Raw genomic sequence first — 13185 nt, 5'->3', positions numbered from 1 at the left:
CTCAATCTAAAGAAAAGTGATATGGGAGATTTATTTGTTGGGTTTTTGTTTTAGCAACCACTACTACAGTTCACGTTTAAAACAGGAGTGAACCAATTCCAGCCCTTTATGCTCAGTGAATCTTGCTGAAATTTTTCCAACACATTTAGTTGTATGAAATTTACTTATAGAAAGAAATCTAAGTTAAGATGCTTGCATTGTGTATCCGTGCACAGCACTGAAGCAGTCACGTAACACGAGTGACATGGAATTGTTTGGCCAGACTCTGCTTTTTAAAGGGTTTGTTCTTGCACTATCCATGACATCTCATAGTATCTAGTGCCACCTCCAATGAGATTACACATAACCCTTTGCCACCATCCCTTTAAATTATTGGTAAAGTAGGAAAATGTAGAAGAGTAAAAAATAACAACAAACAGGTGATTCTTTTTATGCTTTGCAGCAGTGAGCATATCACAAAGCACCCCCAGTGCAGCACACTCCGAAGCACAGGGATCGTGTTCTGTGTCTAGACATCGTTCAGGTGACAAACCCCTTTTTTCCATTTGTTTTTAAATAAGAAAAAGTAGTGAGTGGAGTGGTGAGGATACAAGTCCTCATTTGCAGCAAAAGATGTCACCAAGATTAAATATTAGCAGAATAAAGTCATCCAGAGACTGACACAGAATGTATCCCATGGTGTAGCAAATTGCTGTAGGTTTTAGATGCATCTGCATACAGTAGGAACAAAAGGCAAAGCAGATCCAGCCAAGTTAATAGCACCCAACAGACAGGAGAAGTGAAGCATAGCTTTGCCCTTACCAATTTTCTCCACTGGTGTGTTTAAGGGAAGAAAGCCTTGCTTCAGAAGCTGATCCATCATCTCTTCATCATCTGCTTGGATCTCAGAGACCATATTACATGGGATAAGGCCAATTCTTGTACAGGTTTCTCCACGATAGAATCCATCAGCATCTTTGTCCCCATAAACCTGTGATTCAAAGAGGGGTAACATTGGTCAGTAAAGATTTTAGCATTTGGGAATTTTAATGCAGGCTAAATGGCTACTGGAGCACAGACAGATGACTACAGATTGGATCACAGAATTGTCAGGGTTGGAAGGGACCCCAAGGATCATCTAGTTCCAAACCCCCTGCCATGGGCAGAGATACCTCATACTAGATCAGGCTGTCCAGAGCCACACTGAGCCTGGCCTTAAAAACATCTAGGGATGGGGCTTCAACCACATCCCTAGGCAACCTATTCCAGCGTCTCACCAGCCTTACAGTGAAGAACTTCTTCCTAATGTTTAGTCTAAATCTTCCCTCCTCTAGCTTGGATCCATTCCCCATAGTCCGATCACTACCTAAAAAGTCCCTCACCAGCTTTCTTGTAGGCCCCCTTCGGATATTGGAAGGCCACAATAAGGTCTCCTTGGAGCCTTCTCTTCTCCAAACTGAACAACCCCAACTCTCCCAGCCTGTCCTCATAGGAGAGTTGCTCCAGCCCTCTGACCATGTGGAACTGTATGAGTTCTTGAGTGCTCTGACTTAACATCATAAACCTGGAATTATGTTAATTATTATGATTTCAGATATTTTTTTTTGTTAGCACTGAAATGCACAGGAAGTGAGAAGCATCACTAAAAGTCATCAGTTTCTCACTATGTTGCGTCAGAAATATCCATTTTGACATCAGTCTGACAAGAAATTCAGAGCAGCAGATCACATAGTAAGCACCACGGTCCCAAACAGAAAATAAACATCACTGAGAGGAAATATCTGCTGTGTGATGTCTCTAGGCTTCCCAGTGCCAAGCATACATATTGGTGAAGAAATCCTTACAATAACTCAGTGCCATGAACATTCTTGCAAAGTAAAAGAAGTTCTTAAATTCCATATTGTTGGCATGAATCCTTTATCAGGTGAAGCGGTAAACAAAATATTGAAGTCTTCAGCATTTAAAAATTGTCCTTTGGGATACAGGCATTTATTTGTGTTGGGGTCCAATCCAGCAGAGTGGAAAGGCAGGCAGCATTTTAATAGCTGAAGTTCCAATTTTTTGTCTTTGAAATGGGGAGTGGAACACAGGAGTCCATGTTTTTTCCAGCTTTTGTTTCAGATCACACTCAAATTGACATTACCCTTGCACCAGCATCAGCTGTTCCTTCTGCCTTTCTCATTTCTGCCCATCTTGCACCAGATCCATTGGATGCAAGGCTGCAGGAGATGCATTTGCTGACACTACAGAAAAATCTGCTGGTGTTTTAAAATCAGAACAGCAGACTGAACAAATGTGCCTTGCAGCTGCACTACCATGAGATGAGGCAAGCTGGGCCAGAGGGGTGGCTAAAAACGTGGACAAAGCCTAACACCATCCCTGGAACCTGAAACAGGGCCAACTTGTCTTCTGCAGCCTGCTCTGAGACAGCTTGCTATTTTACACCAAACAGTCAGAAAAGGGAGTGGCTTTCACAGCTTCTGAAAGAAAAATGCCTAACTTCTGGACCTTAGTTAATCTTAAGTGTGTACTGGCTGGGAGTGTTCAGCATTTTAAAAATCAGCAGCTCTGCTAGGACCAACGGTATAACACTAAGCATTTTGTGGTACCTTGCAGGGAAGACATCACCTCTCTGAAGCAGCTTTTCCTACAGGGTTTGTGGCAATGGACATAGGGGGCTTCATAGTCACAGTTTTGCTTTTAGCACCTAATCTCTGATCAAATCTGCCTCTAACCATCTATAGCCGCTCTGAGGTTTTTGCCCATTATTATTATTTTTAACTCATTAAGACTAAATACTAGTTTCAAGATCCAGGGAGTTTTGAAGCCTCTGGAGGAAAAAAATCTTGGACTCTAATCACACAAGTTGCTTTCCCCATGGGGAACCAAGGACACCCTGTTTGTAAATGTGTCCTTTGTTTCCTCTGTTTTTAGATCCCACCTTAATGATCTGTCCTTCCTTAAATGGCAGCTCTTCTTCTGCAGCATCAGGATTTGGGGACATCGTCAGCGGATCATAGTCAAAGAGTGCAACAAATATTCGAGTAGAAATATCCTCTGTGCCAGGATCTGTTTCTGATTCTTCATAAATATCTGGAGAAAGATGGTCATGACCACCATAGCCATCTATGAAAGTAAATTCAGAGAAGAACAAATCAGTAATACAAGCTGGCTCCATCTTTCAACTATTCCAGTCAATAGCTGAAAAACGCTTGGCATTCCAGTGAAAGAAACCCAGCGAGTTAAGGCCTGTCCTGCCAGGCAAATGAGCAGTTTGTTTCTTTGTTTGTTCATTTTTAAAGCATACACAATCTGCATGCATTACCTGTGGTGCTGATCTTCTGCACCACACTGACATTTACACATGTGCACAAGTCAGGTAAGAAACCCAATCTTTGTCACTAGAATTAAATTAGTGAAGCATGCCCAGAGTGCCAAAATGATGAGTCTGATAGGCTTTATCATTACTGCAAAAATAACCATGCTTTGGATCCCCCTGTTTTCCAGCAGAGCTGCTTCTGCTCTCCATGAACACAAGAAAACTGTCTTGACATACCATGTTTAGGCACCAAGTTTAAAACACAGTTATAACCTCTTCCCTCCAGACAGGCAAGAAGAAATATATTTCAGTTATACCAGGGCTGGAACTCCACTGCCTATGATTTTGTTTAAACACAGTCAATAGCTAACACAGCCAGCAGTGCCCCAACCCAAACACTAACACATGGCATTAAAATCCAAGAGAAATGGTTAACTATGACTGCATTTAACCACAATCTCATTAGGAAAGATCATCCATGAATCATCCAACTCCTGACACTGCGTTGAACTTTGTCCACTGCAGGGTACCAAATTAATTTGGACAGGAACAATGAGAATTGCCATTTCGTCTTGTCTATCATTCAGATTTTTCAAGTGACTTGAAGAATGCAATTAGTCCATGATTCAACAATGTGCTTCAGGATGGACTTCAGTAAAACCGAATCAGAAAATCTGGCCAAAATGTCTTGAGAGTGTTTAGACTGAGGGGTTTCAAAGACTTTTCTTTTTCTTTTGAAAGAGTATATGGCAGCACTTTCCCCCAAATGAGACTTTTTCAGGTTACATGAAGTCCCCTCAAAAGTAGGATTTTTCAAGTTCTATGAAGTCCCCCTCAAAGTCACAAGCCACTTCTGAAAAACCTGGCTTACTGCACAAGTCCCACCAAGTTCAGTGGGAGTCTTTTGTTCCTTGCTGACTCAACACTTATCATCCACTTTAGAAGATCCTTCACAATGAATAAATTGAGAAAGTGATGTAATGAATTATGGTGAAAATGGAGTTCAACTAAATCAACATCTTTCAAACACATTTTCATATTAGTACAACTTGTCCCTCCAGCAAATGAAAGACTTGCATTTTTGTTTTAATAGTTTGAACATTCAGTATGGAACATTTAAAGTAAAATTCATCCTTTTTTTGCCTCTATGTCAGATGCATTTCATTCAACAATTGGTATTTTAAAACTACCATTAAAAAAGGCTACTTCAGAGGGTCACAGCTTTAAGGGAACAGCTACTAACTCTTGGGTCCAGAATGCAAGAGAGAATGTGAACAGGGAAAAGTGCAGGACAGCAAAAGGGCAGGGGAGTATTCCAGCCAAGAAGCTTTAGGCAGGCACAAAGCACAGAAAGGAAGTGTGGGAGAAGGACACATGGGGCAGAAAGCAATGGGATACAATGATGGGATTCTCCCCTGTTCTGTTCTCCTCCCACAGTCAGCTTGCAGTCATTCTGTGGTCGATACTTGGGGCTCACCAGGCAGTGTAAGAGAGGTGGGTTAAGGGCTGTTTTGTTTTGTTTTGTTTTTTTAATTAAAAATAACGAATTTTGCAACCAACTCCAACTGTGGTCAGCAGGGATTTGGTGCAAACATGAATTATGGCCAAATAATCTCTGTTAAAAGCACCAGCCTGTAACAATTTGAGTCAGAATAGTCACATTTGCTTCAGTGAACCAGAGAGTAAATGCCTCTTGATTAGCACATCAGCAACTTTGCTTGCTCTCTCAAGAGGTATATGAGATAGCATTCACACACACACACACATAACTGTGTGTGTAAAATAGTCTTTGGCTGCAGCCAGTCAGATTCCCAACTGATGCAGCTGCACTGAATTCACTAGACCTACAGCAACATACACAAGCTGATAATCTGGTTGTCAGTCAGGTCTCTCTGCTTTGAAACTCAACATTAGATTATCATTTACCTAAACTCTAAGGGTCCCTTCAGTCTGGGCTGCTTTGATGGGTTAAGAGTTAGACATTTCATTTTACTGTGTCATGGGACTATGAGTTGTTGATCGTGTAATGATTTCTATGTTGATGAAGCAACAAATACTATCAGTAGTGGGTATAATTGCTTTACTCGTGGAAGACAAGTCATTATGATGTACCTATTCCTAAAAATAAGAATGATTTTTTTTGCCTCTGCTCAGTGGCACAGACAGTTCTCTTGAATGTTCGTGTAGCCCAAGCCAAATATCAGAATAATGTTTGGTAACTGCCTCCTATTGTAGAATGATAGAATGGTCTGGGTTGGAAGGGACCTCCAAAGGTCAACCAGTCCAACTCCCCTCTGCATTAAGCAGGGGCATCAACTAGATTGGGTTGAATCTTCACCTTGCATATCTGCAAGGATGGGACCCCAACCACCTCCCTGGGCAACCTGTTCCAGTGTTCCACTACCCTCATGGTAAAGAACTTTATAGGATGCTGAGTTGTGATATACCAGCTACTGTTTGTCCCTGTCCAGTCTACATGACTCAAGTGGAGATGTGGTCAATTGGATGAATGGTTGTTCAAGTGTGTACAGTAAATATTGACTGGCATTAGTAGCAGCATAGCTTCACAGAGGTTCATGCAATGCAGTGTGCTTGGATTCAGTTGAGTATGGAAAGGACAGAGGACTAAAGGGCTGTTTGTCCCTTGCAGCTGAGCTGGAGAAACTTACCTGAGAGCAGACAGGACTTAAGAGCTAGTTCCCCTGGCACTGCGCATTGCATGCAAGGTTGTCATAGCCAAACCGCGCTCGTTAACACGCAGCTCTACAAGGTGTCTGTCACAAAGGAGGAAGAATGGTCGGCATACCGTATCTATATTCAGAGGCCATGGTACGCTGCTGGGGCCATTTCTTGTGTCCACCAGTGCTGCGATAATAAGCTTCTTCTTTTACAGGTGAAATATTTCCCTCACTACCTGACCGAGACCGACCGCCTTCACTGTTACTGTCCATTGTAATTTCTATGGAGAAAAAGGGAATGATCTATTAAAACATATTGTAGAGTTGCCTTTGTGGAGGCTCCTGCTGGCAGGCTTTGCCTACCTTGCTTTCTGACTTGCATATAGCAGGAAGGCTATAAGCTCTGCCAGATGGCTCAGACTCTAGAAGTCCTTCTTTAGCAGGGGAAATCACAGAAATGTGTACCTCCTTTGTTTAAAGCATGTGAATTCTGTGCTTTTAAAGATTCATACAGTGTAAATATTGCTTGTTAGATCTTTGGTTAGGAATCATCTTTTATTATGAGGTTTAAACAATCCTACCTGCCAGATCTGCAAGGTCAAGAGCACTGTAAACTGTCTTTCACCTTCTAAAGTATCAACCTAAAAACAAAAATTAATTAATTTACTTAAATCCTACCTGCAAGAAGATACTAATCTAAAGTATTTATAGCTTAATGGAGGAAATACCTCAAAGAATTTAAATTCCAGAACATTTTGGAGAAAGGTTTTATCGGTGGAATCCTAAGAATGTTACAATTCTGCAGGTCTTTCCCACCAATCTGACCTCCTAGAGGCGCCTTAAGAACTTTCTGTCACTCAAGTGACCCTTTAGCTGAATAACTCAGTGAAAACTCCAGACATGCATTTAAAGGAATAAGCTGCTGCCAAGAAATGTAGAATCCGCAGTTTTGAGCTATATATCCTGAAGCCAACAACAGTTTCATTTATTTAAACAGTCTAAACTTTGGCTCAATCATGTTTACTTTCTTCTTTCCTTTCTTTTTACTCTGCTTTTCACTCCGTGGGACTACATATTATAACAACACAGCTATGATAACTTCCTTCTTCAAAATCCATACTTGCAACCCTTGTTCATGGGAAACTTCCTTTGTCAGTGGGAGCTCTGAACAGGGGGTTCAAGCTCTCCTATGTGCTTTTGGATGCCCTACTTTTACCACATTTTATTTATCTGGATACAGAACTCCTAGATTATGCTTACAGGAAGCAACTTTTGGGCAGAGTTTCATCAGGCATTTATATTTGCTTCACTTCTTCTCAAAGTGATTTATTGCAGTGTGCTGCTGAAAGTGAGAGACATATTGCACACATCTTTTGGTGATTTATTCACTGGTCTTTTAGTGAGAAAAGTCACTCTAACACACACACACAGCCCCTTTTAACAGCTTCAGAGTAAATAACTTTTTTTGTTAGAAGCTGTACATAATGCTCAGGGGTTTGCTTATTAGACCATATTGCAATTTATTCCTGGAGCATCTGTGGATGGTAAGCAAAACAGAATACATTCATTCACTCTTTTAGTTATGCTGAAAGAAAGAAAATCTTAGGTTGTATTTTCTATTTAATTACCCATTTGAGCACAGATTGACTATCAGAAATTAATGACTTTATCTGATCCCTAAGCTGCTGGTTTTGAACTAATGAACTGTGAAGTCGTTCCGTAGCAGTTTCTGTGTCCTAACCTTGGCTGGCAGAACGTGAGCTCTGATAAGTTTAATTGCATCCCTTATTTTTTAATTAAAATGAAACCCACAGGATTTATTTAAACAAGACTGTTTGCTCTCTCACTATTCATGAAAAGAAAAAGATGTTTTAGCAGATAATATAAAAGAAAGATCTCGGATATGAAACTTGCTTTAAGTAGTCCAAACATAAACCAGAAATCTGTACTCCTGAGGAAAAAAATAAGCTGCTTTCAGGGGGGAAAAAAATAGTAAAAAGGACACAAAAATCTAAGTGTTCACACCATCACCTGAAAGCTATTTGATCCACCTAATAGTAAACCATCAACAGAAGCACAAGAGCCCCTCTGGGGCTGATTCTCCCCTATACCATTTTCATACCAGTGTAATTTCATTGACATCTGTGAAGATTATGCTGGTTTGCACCAGGCTGCATGACAAGGATCAGCCTCTGCCCAGCAATCCTCTGTTGAAGATACTGAAGTTTCATGTGTTACAGCTGTGTGTGTTTCCTGATCTATGTTTTCAATAGTAGCAATTCCTATCTACTAGATAACAAAATAACTGTGTCCACTAGGGAGATTTTACTTTTAATTTATGGTATAAGCATTTCAGTTTGATTCTTTGAAAACAGGGGAAAGTAATAATTTTAAATAAAAGCATTCCCTAACGATCAGCCTCTTCTGCTAATCCCCACTTGTGGTATCTCTTACTCATAATACCTCTTAATATCTCTTACTCATAATACCTCATAATATCTCTTACACATAAATGTCAGGTGAGAAATGCCTGACTGCTTTCTTCTCCTCCTGACGATTCAGTACTCACAAACTACACTCCAGGTTGGGGTCAGGAACTGAACCAAATTTACAGCTTCATAAAGTTCTGCAAATAGCTCCCAGAACTCTTTCTGCATTTGTTTTGCTTCTGTTTCCTGATTATCAGTGTGAATGTTCCTCATTTGTCAGTAGAGAGTGCAAGTTTTAACAGATACGTATTTGTCCATAGCGCCTTGATTCCATTATCTTTTCTGCACTACTTTTTGGATTTTCTGGTATGCACCAGCACATAGTTTAAATCATAAGTAACCCAAAATAGGGATCATTCTGTAAGAAATAGGGAATCTAGTAAATATATGCAAGTTCTACTAACTTGTTATATTTAACAGCTTCCATCTTTCCTGCTAAATTCCAAAAAGTAGTCAAGAAAATGGAAAGTGAATGCAAAAATGATGGTTGATGAATGAAAAGATGGATGGCTGAATGGATGGCTGAATGGGTACATTTAATTTACTGATCACAAAGTTGCCTGCCTGCAAATTTCTGCTTAGGTAAAATCTAACAATATCCAAATTTAACCAAGCTTATAAAAGCTCAAATACCCTTGAAATTTACCTAAAATACTTCCAGTGATGTCAATGACTACCCTGTGAGAGCCCAGTACACTCAGATTTTGATGGAGTGCTTTACTTCCATTTCATCCCACTTAAACTAAGAATAACCATGGTACAAGATAAGTGCCTTGTGTCTTTTTTTCAAGGACCACCTTCCCCACTCTGAGGCTGTAAAGAACAGAAATGCACCAATCTGTCCAACTAACCAATGGAAGGGACCAACATTGGTCGAGACCTTTGTGGCACTGCACTGCCATGAGAGGACCTTCGCCCTGCATGCTCCACCCTTTCAGGCCGTCCTGCAGATGATGGATTACCTAAAAGCTAAAAAACAACAACAGAAAAAACAGGTTTGTAAGTTACATGCATGGTAACATTATGGTTACAAGACTGGACATTAATCAGGTCAATCACATTTGGAAGCATAAGCTCTAAAGGCAACTAAACTTAGTTTTTAACTGAAAGGTTAGCTGAAAAGTCAATACTGTTGCCTGGCAAACCTGCAAAAGAAAAAAAAAAAATGGTTCCCTGATTTATGGCAGAGTTTTGTAACCAGCAGTCACACATCAGAACAAAAAGAAAAGAAAAAGAATAATTTTTTTGGAAATATTCTTTTGCCTTTGTTGTTGCTGCTAAGATGGTCAGAATCTTCTGAAGAGTAGTACAACCAGTCCTGAGAGCTGTGCAGATTGGACTGCTCTGAAAAGGGAAGCCTTTTTTTTGTGCATGGCTACATAGCATTGTCCAGTTTGCAGCACGGGAACAAGTGCACGTCCTTCTGTCTTTCAGCACACAGCTTTTCTACAATGGCCTTCGGTTGTTAAAGCCTTTTAGAGGTCACTGAGACATGTGGAAGGGAATGTAGACACACTTCGTCTCACATCACAGCTGTCTCACTACCCTTGCAGAAAATGCTTGTTCACTACCCTTGCAGAAAATGTTGCTATTTTAATAAGTAATGGCACTGTTTTAATGCTCTCCAGAGTTTACGATGCAGTCATTGAGATTAGTACAGCTTGGGCACTGATTTTAATGGGAGAAAATGCTAAGGATCATTTCAGCATAAACTGCTAGGCTAGAAGAGCAGGCAGCTGATTTCCACTCTCATATGAGACACATTAGATTTGAGGTTTCCACTCTGGTCTCTTGCAGACTGAGGGTGTAAAGAACTTGCTTTAGTCTTTAGGGAAGCCTATGGATGCATCTATCAAAGAGTGGAGACTCTCTATAGATTAATAGACAGAAATGCAAATAGGCAAGATCACAGAGAGGCATCCTTGGAAGATATGGAATGGCCCTGGCCTCTCCCTTTGGAAGAAGCTGTTTGCCTGCATTCTCACGCAGAGATGCAGTCTGCAACTTCAAAGGCAAGAAGAGATGGTCTAAAAGGGATGACAAAGTAGTTACAATGCAGAGCTAAGGCAGAAAATGGCAATATGATGAAAACTGTGACTCCATGAATCTGGGTCACTGGCACACCAGGGGAGAGTCTTGATTGTTGTCCAGAGACGTTTCATGATAGAGAGTATATCTTGAACATTCTAGGAATGAGTTGAATAAAAACAACACGATGAAATGAATTCCTTGACACACACAAAGAAAATAATAATTAAAGAAAAAAATAATAAGTGATGAAGTATTTTTCCAGTTGCATTGTAGTGGGGGTTTATTTTGATTATTTTTTTTTTTTTTTGAACAAGATTTAGATGGGCAAAATAAAGAAAAATGGTCTTTTGGGAAAAAAAAAAAAATCATAGTTCAGCTAACCCTTAATTAAAATTTAGATTCAGTTGTCCTTTAATAAAAGCAGCCATTATTGTAATTGGTTCTGGGGGGGGGTGGGGTGGGGAAATCATCGTAAAGCAAATTAAACTGATTTCGGCATGACAGAAAAAGAGAACTGCAAAGGAAAATGAAGAATAACAAATCAAAAATGAATGGGGAGGAAGAACAGTTTAAAAAAAAAAGGGGGGAAATGTAGCAGCTAGGTCCAAAGGATGGACTCTAAAAATTAAGTCAGGAAAAAAAATAAATAAAAAGCAACCCCCCCCAAAAAAAATAAAGAACAAAAGAAAGAAAACAGACTGATTCAGAAGCAAGCAGATGGTAGAAGGAAGATTTATTTCACACACCAGAGAGTCTTCTGCATCTCTGTGGGATGGCTTTGCAAGTAGACCAGCTGCCCTAGAGTCAGCCATTTTTAAGTCGGTCTTCCAGCCTCCCTGAACATCTTCATTAGAGAAATTATCTGTTCTATTACATTTCTGAGTCTCATACTTTTTCTCATAACTGGGCTTGACCTGTTCACTCCTGGGCTCTACAAAGGAAGGACCCAGGTCACCAAAATCTTCTTCGATGCTGGTTTGTCTGGTTAAGGTTTTCCTGCGAGCAAGTAAGGGCCTCATGCTTTTCCTGCAGGAACAGTTAGCAGTCTCTGCACAGCAGCTAGATGCCACAGTGGCAGAAACCGAATCGCAAGTGTATTTGAAATTAAACCGAGACTCTTCTTCTTCACTTCCACAGTCTAGTCCACTGTCTGGGCTTCTTGATAAGGATCGGATATATTTACATCCTTTGTCGTCTGCAGCAAAATCCTCCATGCCTGAAATTCTGTGCTTGGCTGGGTACCAGAAGTTGTGCTGCTGGTCTTGATTGTAGGGCCTAGGTGGTCTAGAGTCTCTAGCTATTTTGGGATTCTTTTTATAGGGCATACCTAAACCCTGCTTGTACAGCAGTTCAGAGTATTCACCATCCTCTTCAGCTACTTCTGGAATACTGAAAAGCTTTTTACTGTGATGTATCTGCTGTGAAAAGTCAGGCTGTTCCAAAAAAGTGGCTTCAGTGGTCTTATCGCACTCCTTAAGATTATGCAATGTTAAAGAAAACAGATAGGGAACAAATAGTGTGTGACAAAAATAAAATGGGAGGGAAAAGGGAGAAGAAAAGAAAAATAAAGACAGAATTAGTTTTAGAGAAATGGCAAACATAAGACATGCAGCTTATTTAGTGAAAAGGATGTCATGCTTTGAATGAGGCTCTGTGAAAAATAAAGACGTGATTAAGAAGTTGCTGGGTGTCAAATACAACATGAGAGGTCAGTACAAACGACTGAGTGATGCTCTTAACAAGAATAAACTCATGCATTTAAAACAAAGCAATAGAAGCTGCACATGTTCCAGCATGGTGAATGGGAATGGCATTAAAACACAGCACTGATGCTTAATATGGTCCTTGCCCCATGCCAAATTGCTATTTAATTTTTCTTTGTAACCAGAACCCATATCCGAGAATGAAAACTCTGTTCTAGCTAGCTTTCTTGCTTTGTATCTGTTAAAGCATCCTGCATGAATAGCAAATACTCCTAAATCTCCTGCCAGAGAAGAGCTATTCTGCAGACATCATTAAAGGAGTTTTAGTTTCCTTTGTAATGCTGTAAAAAAATGGCATCATTTAAAAAAGTTTGGCTTCCACAGAAAGAACTCTGAGAAGCAGACTGCACTCTGTTGTCACTTAGTCTGCATTGGCATCAAAACTCATCCTGAACTTGTACTGCTGGATAACACCAGTATTTGAATATCAGCCTATTGGCAGAAAAGAGTCAAAGTCACTGCTTATACCAGAAGTAAGTAAAAAGGATCCCAGCCCAGGTAAAATAAACATTCTGAACAGGACAGATACAGCTTGTGATTTTTCTGTAACATTTACACAAAACACAGGTTGGTGTGACAGAAGAATCCTATCTACTACCTTTGTTGGACTGTGAGAAGAGAGAATAGTGTTGCAGGAGGTGTTGTTCTTGATTGATGGGGTTTATAGATCCTACATCATGGAGCTCACCTCTCCTTGTACTTAATTCCCAGGCCAGGCAGGTTTCTGAACACAACAGCACCCATAAATAATGACAGGATCATCTTGGAGACTTCAGCGTGACTTCTCTCTCTCTGAGCACGTTAAACTTAATTGACTTGTGGATCTTTTCCCCTTTCAGACAATAGGAACTTTCTAAGTTACTTTATGACTGTACTTGTTTTCATTAGTTTTTAAAATGCATATCACACCTGGGAAACTTTTAAGA

The 13185-nt window shown here is 40.2% G+C and overlaps 1 protein-coding gene across 10 annotated transcripts in view; it reads right to left on the bottom strand.

Moving 5' to 3' along the window:
• Window positions 1–13185, bottom strand: part of RIMBP2 (RIMS binding protein 2) — a 104275-nt gene that overhangs the window by 8594 nt on the left and 82496 nt on the right. For 5 of the 10 annotated variants that reach the window (XM_068157418.1, XM_068157419.1, XM_068157410.1 and 2 more), the window contains 5 exons: window positions 11243–11968; window positions 9317–9434; window positions 6105–6257; window positions 2921–3105; window positions 802–970 (listed from right to left, as the gene is read on the bottom strand). In XM_068157418.1, coding sequence (XP_068013519.1) covers window positions 802–970; window positions 2921–3105; window positions 6105–6257; window positions 9317–9434; window positions 11243–11968 — 1351 coding nt within the window. Of the gene's footprint in view, window positions 1–801; window positions 971–2920; window positions 3106–6104; window positions 6258–6557; window positions 6618–9316; window positions 9435–11242; window positions 11969–13185 lie in introns of those variants that run through there. The other 5 variants (XM_068157415.1, XM_068157416.1, XM_068157417.1 and 2 more) reach the window with 3 other exon arrangements.

The sequence above is a fragment of the Melanerpes formicivorus genome, unplaced genomic scaffold (genome assembly GCF_026170545.1).
Source record: "Melanerpes formicivorus ecotype bairdi unplaced genomic scaffold, bMelFor1.0.p_v2 SCAF_36, whole genome shotgun sequence".
NCBI classification, from domain to species: Eukaryota; Metazoa; Chordata; class Aves; order Piciformes; family Picidae; genus Melanerpes; species Melanerpes formicivorus.
The sequence above is the reverse complement of the archived record's forward strand: the minus strand, read 5'-3'. Positions and strand labels throughout refer to the sequence as shown.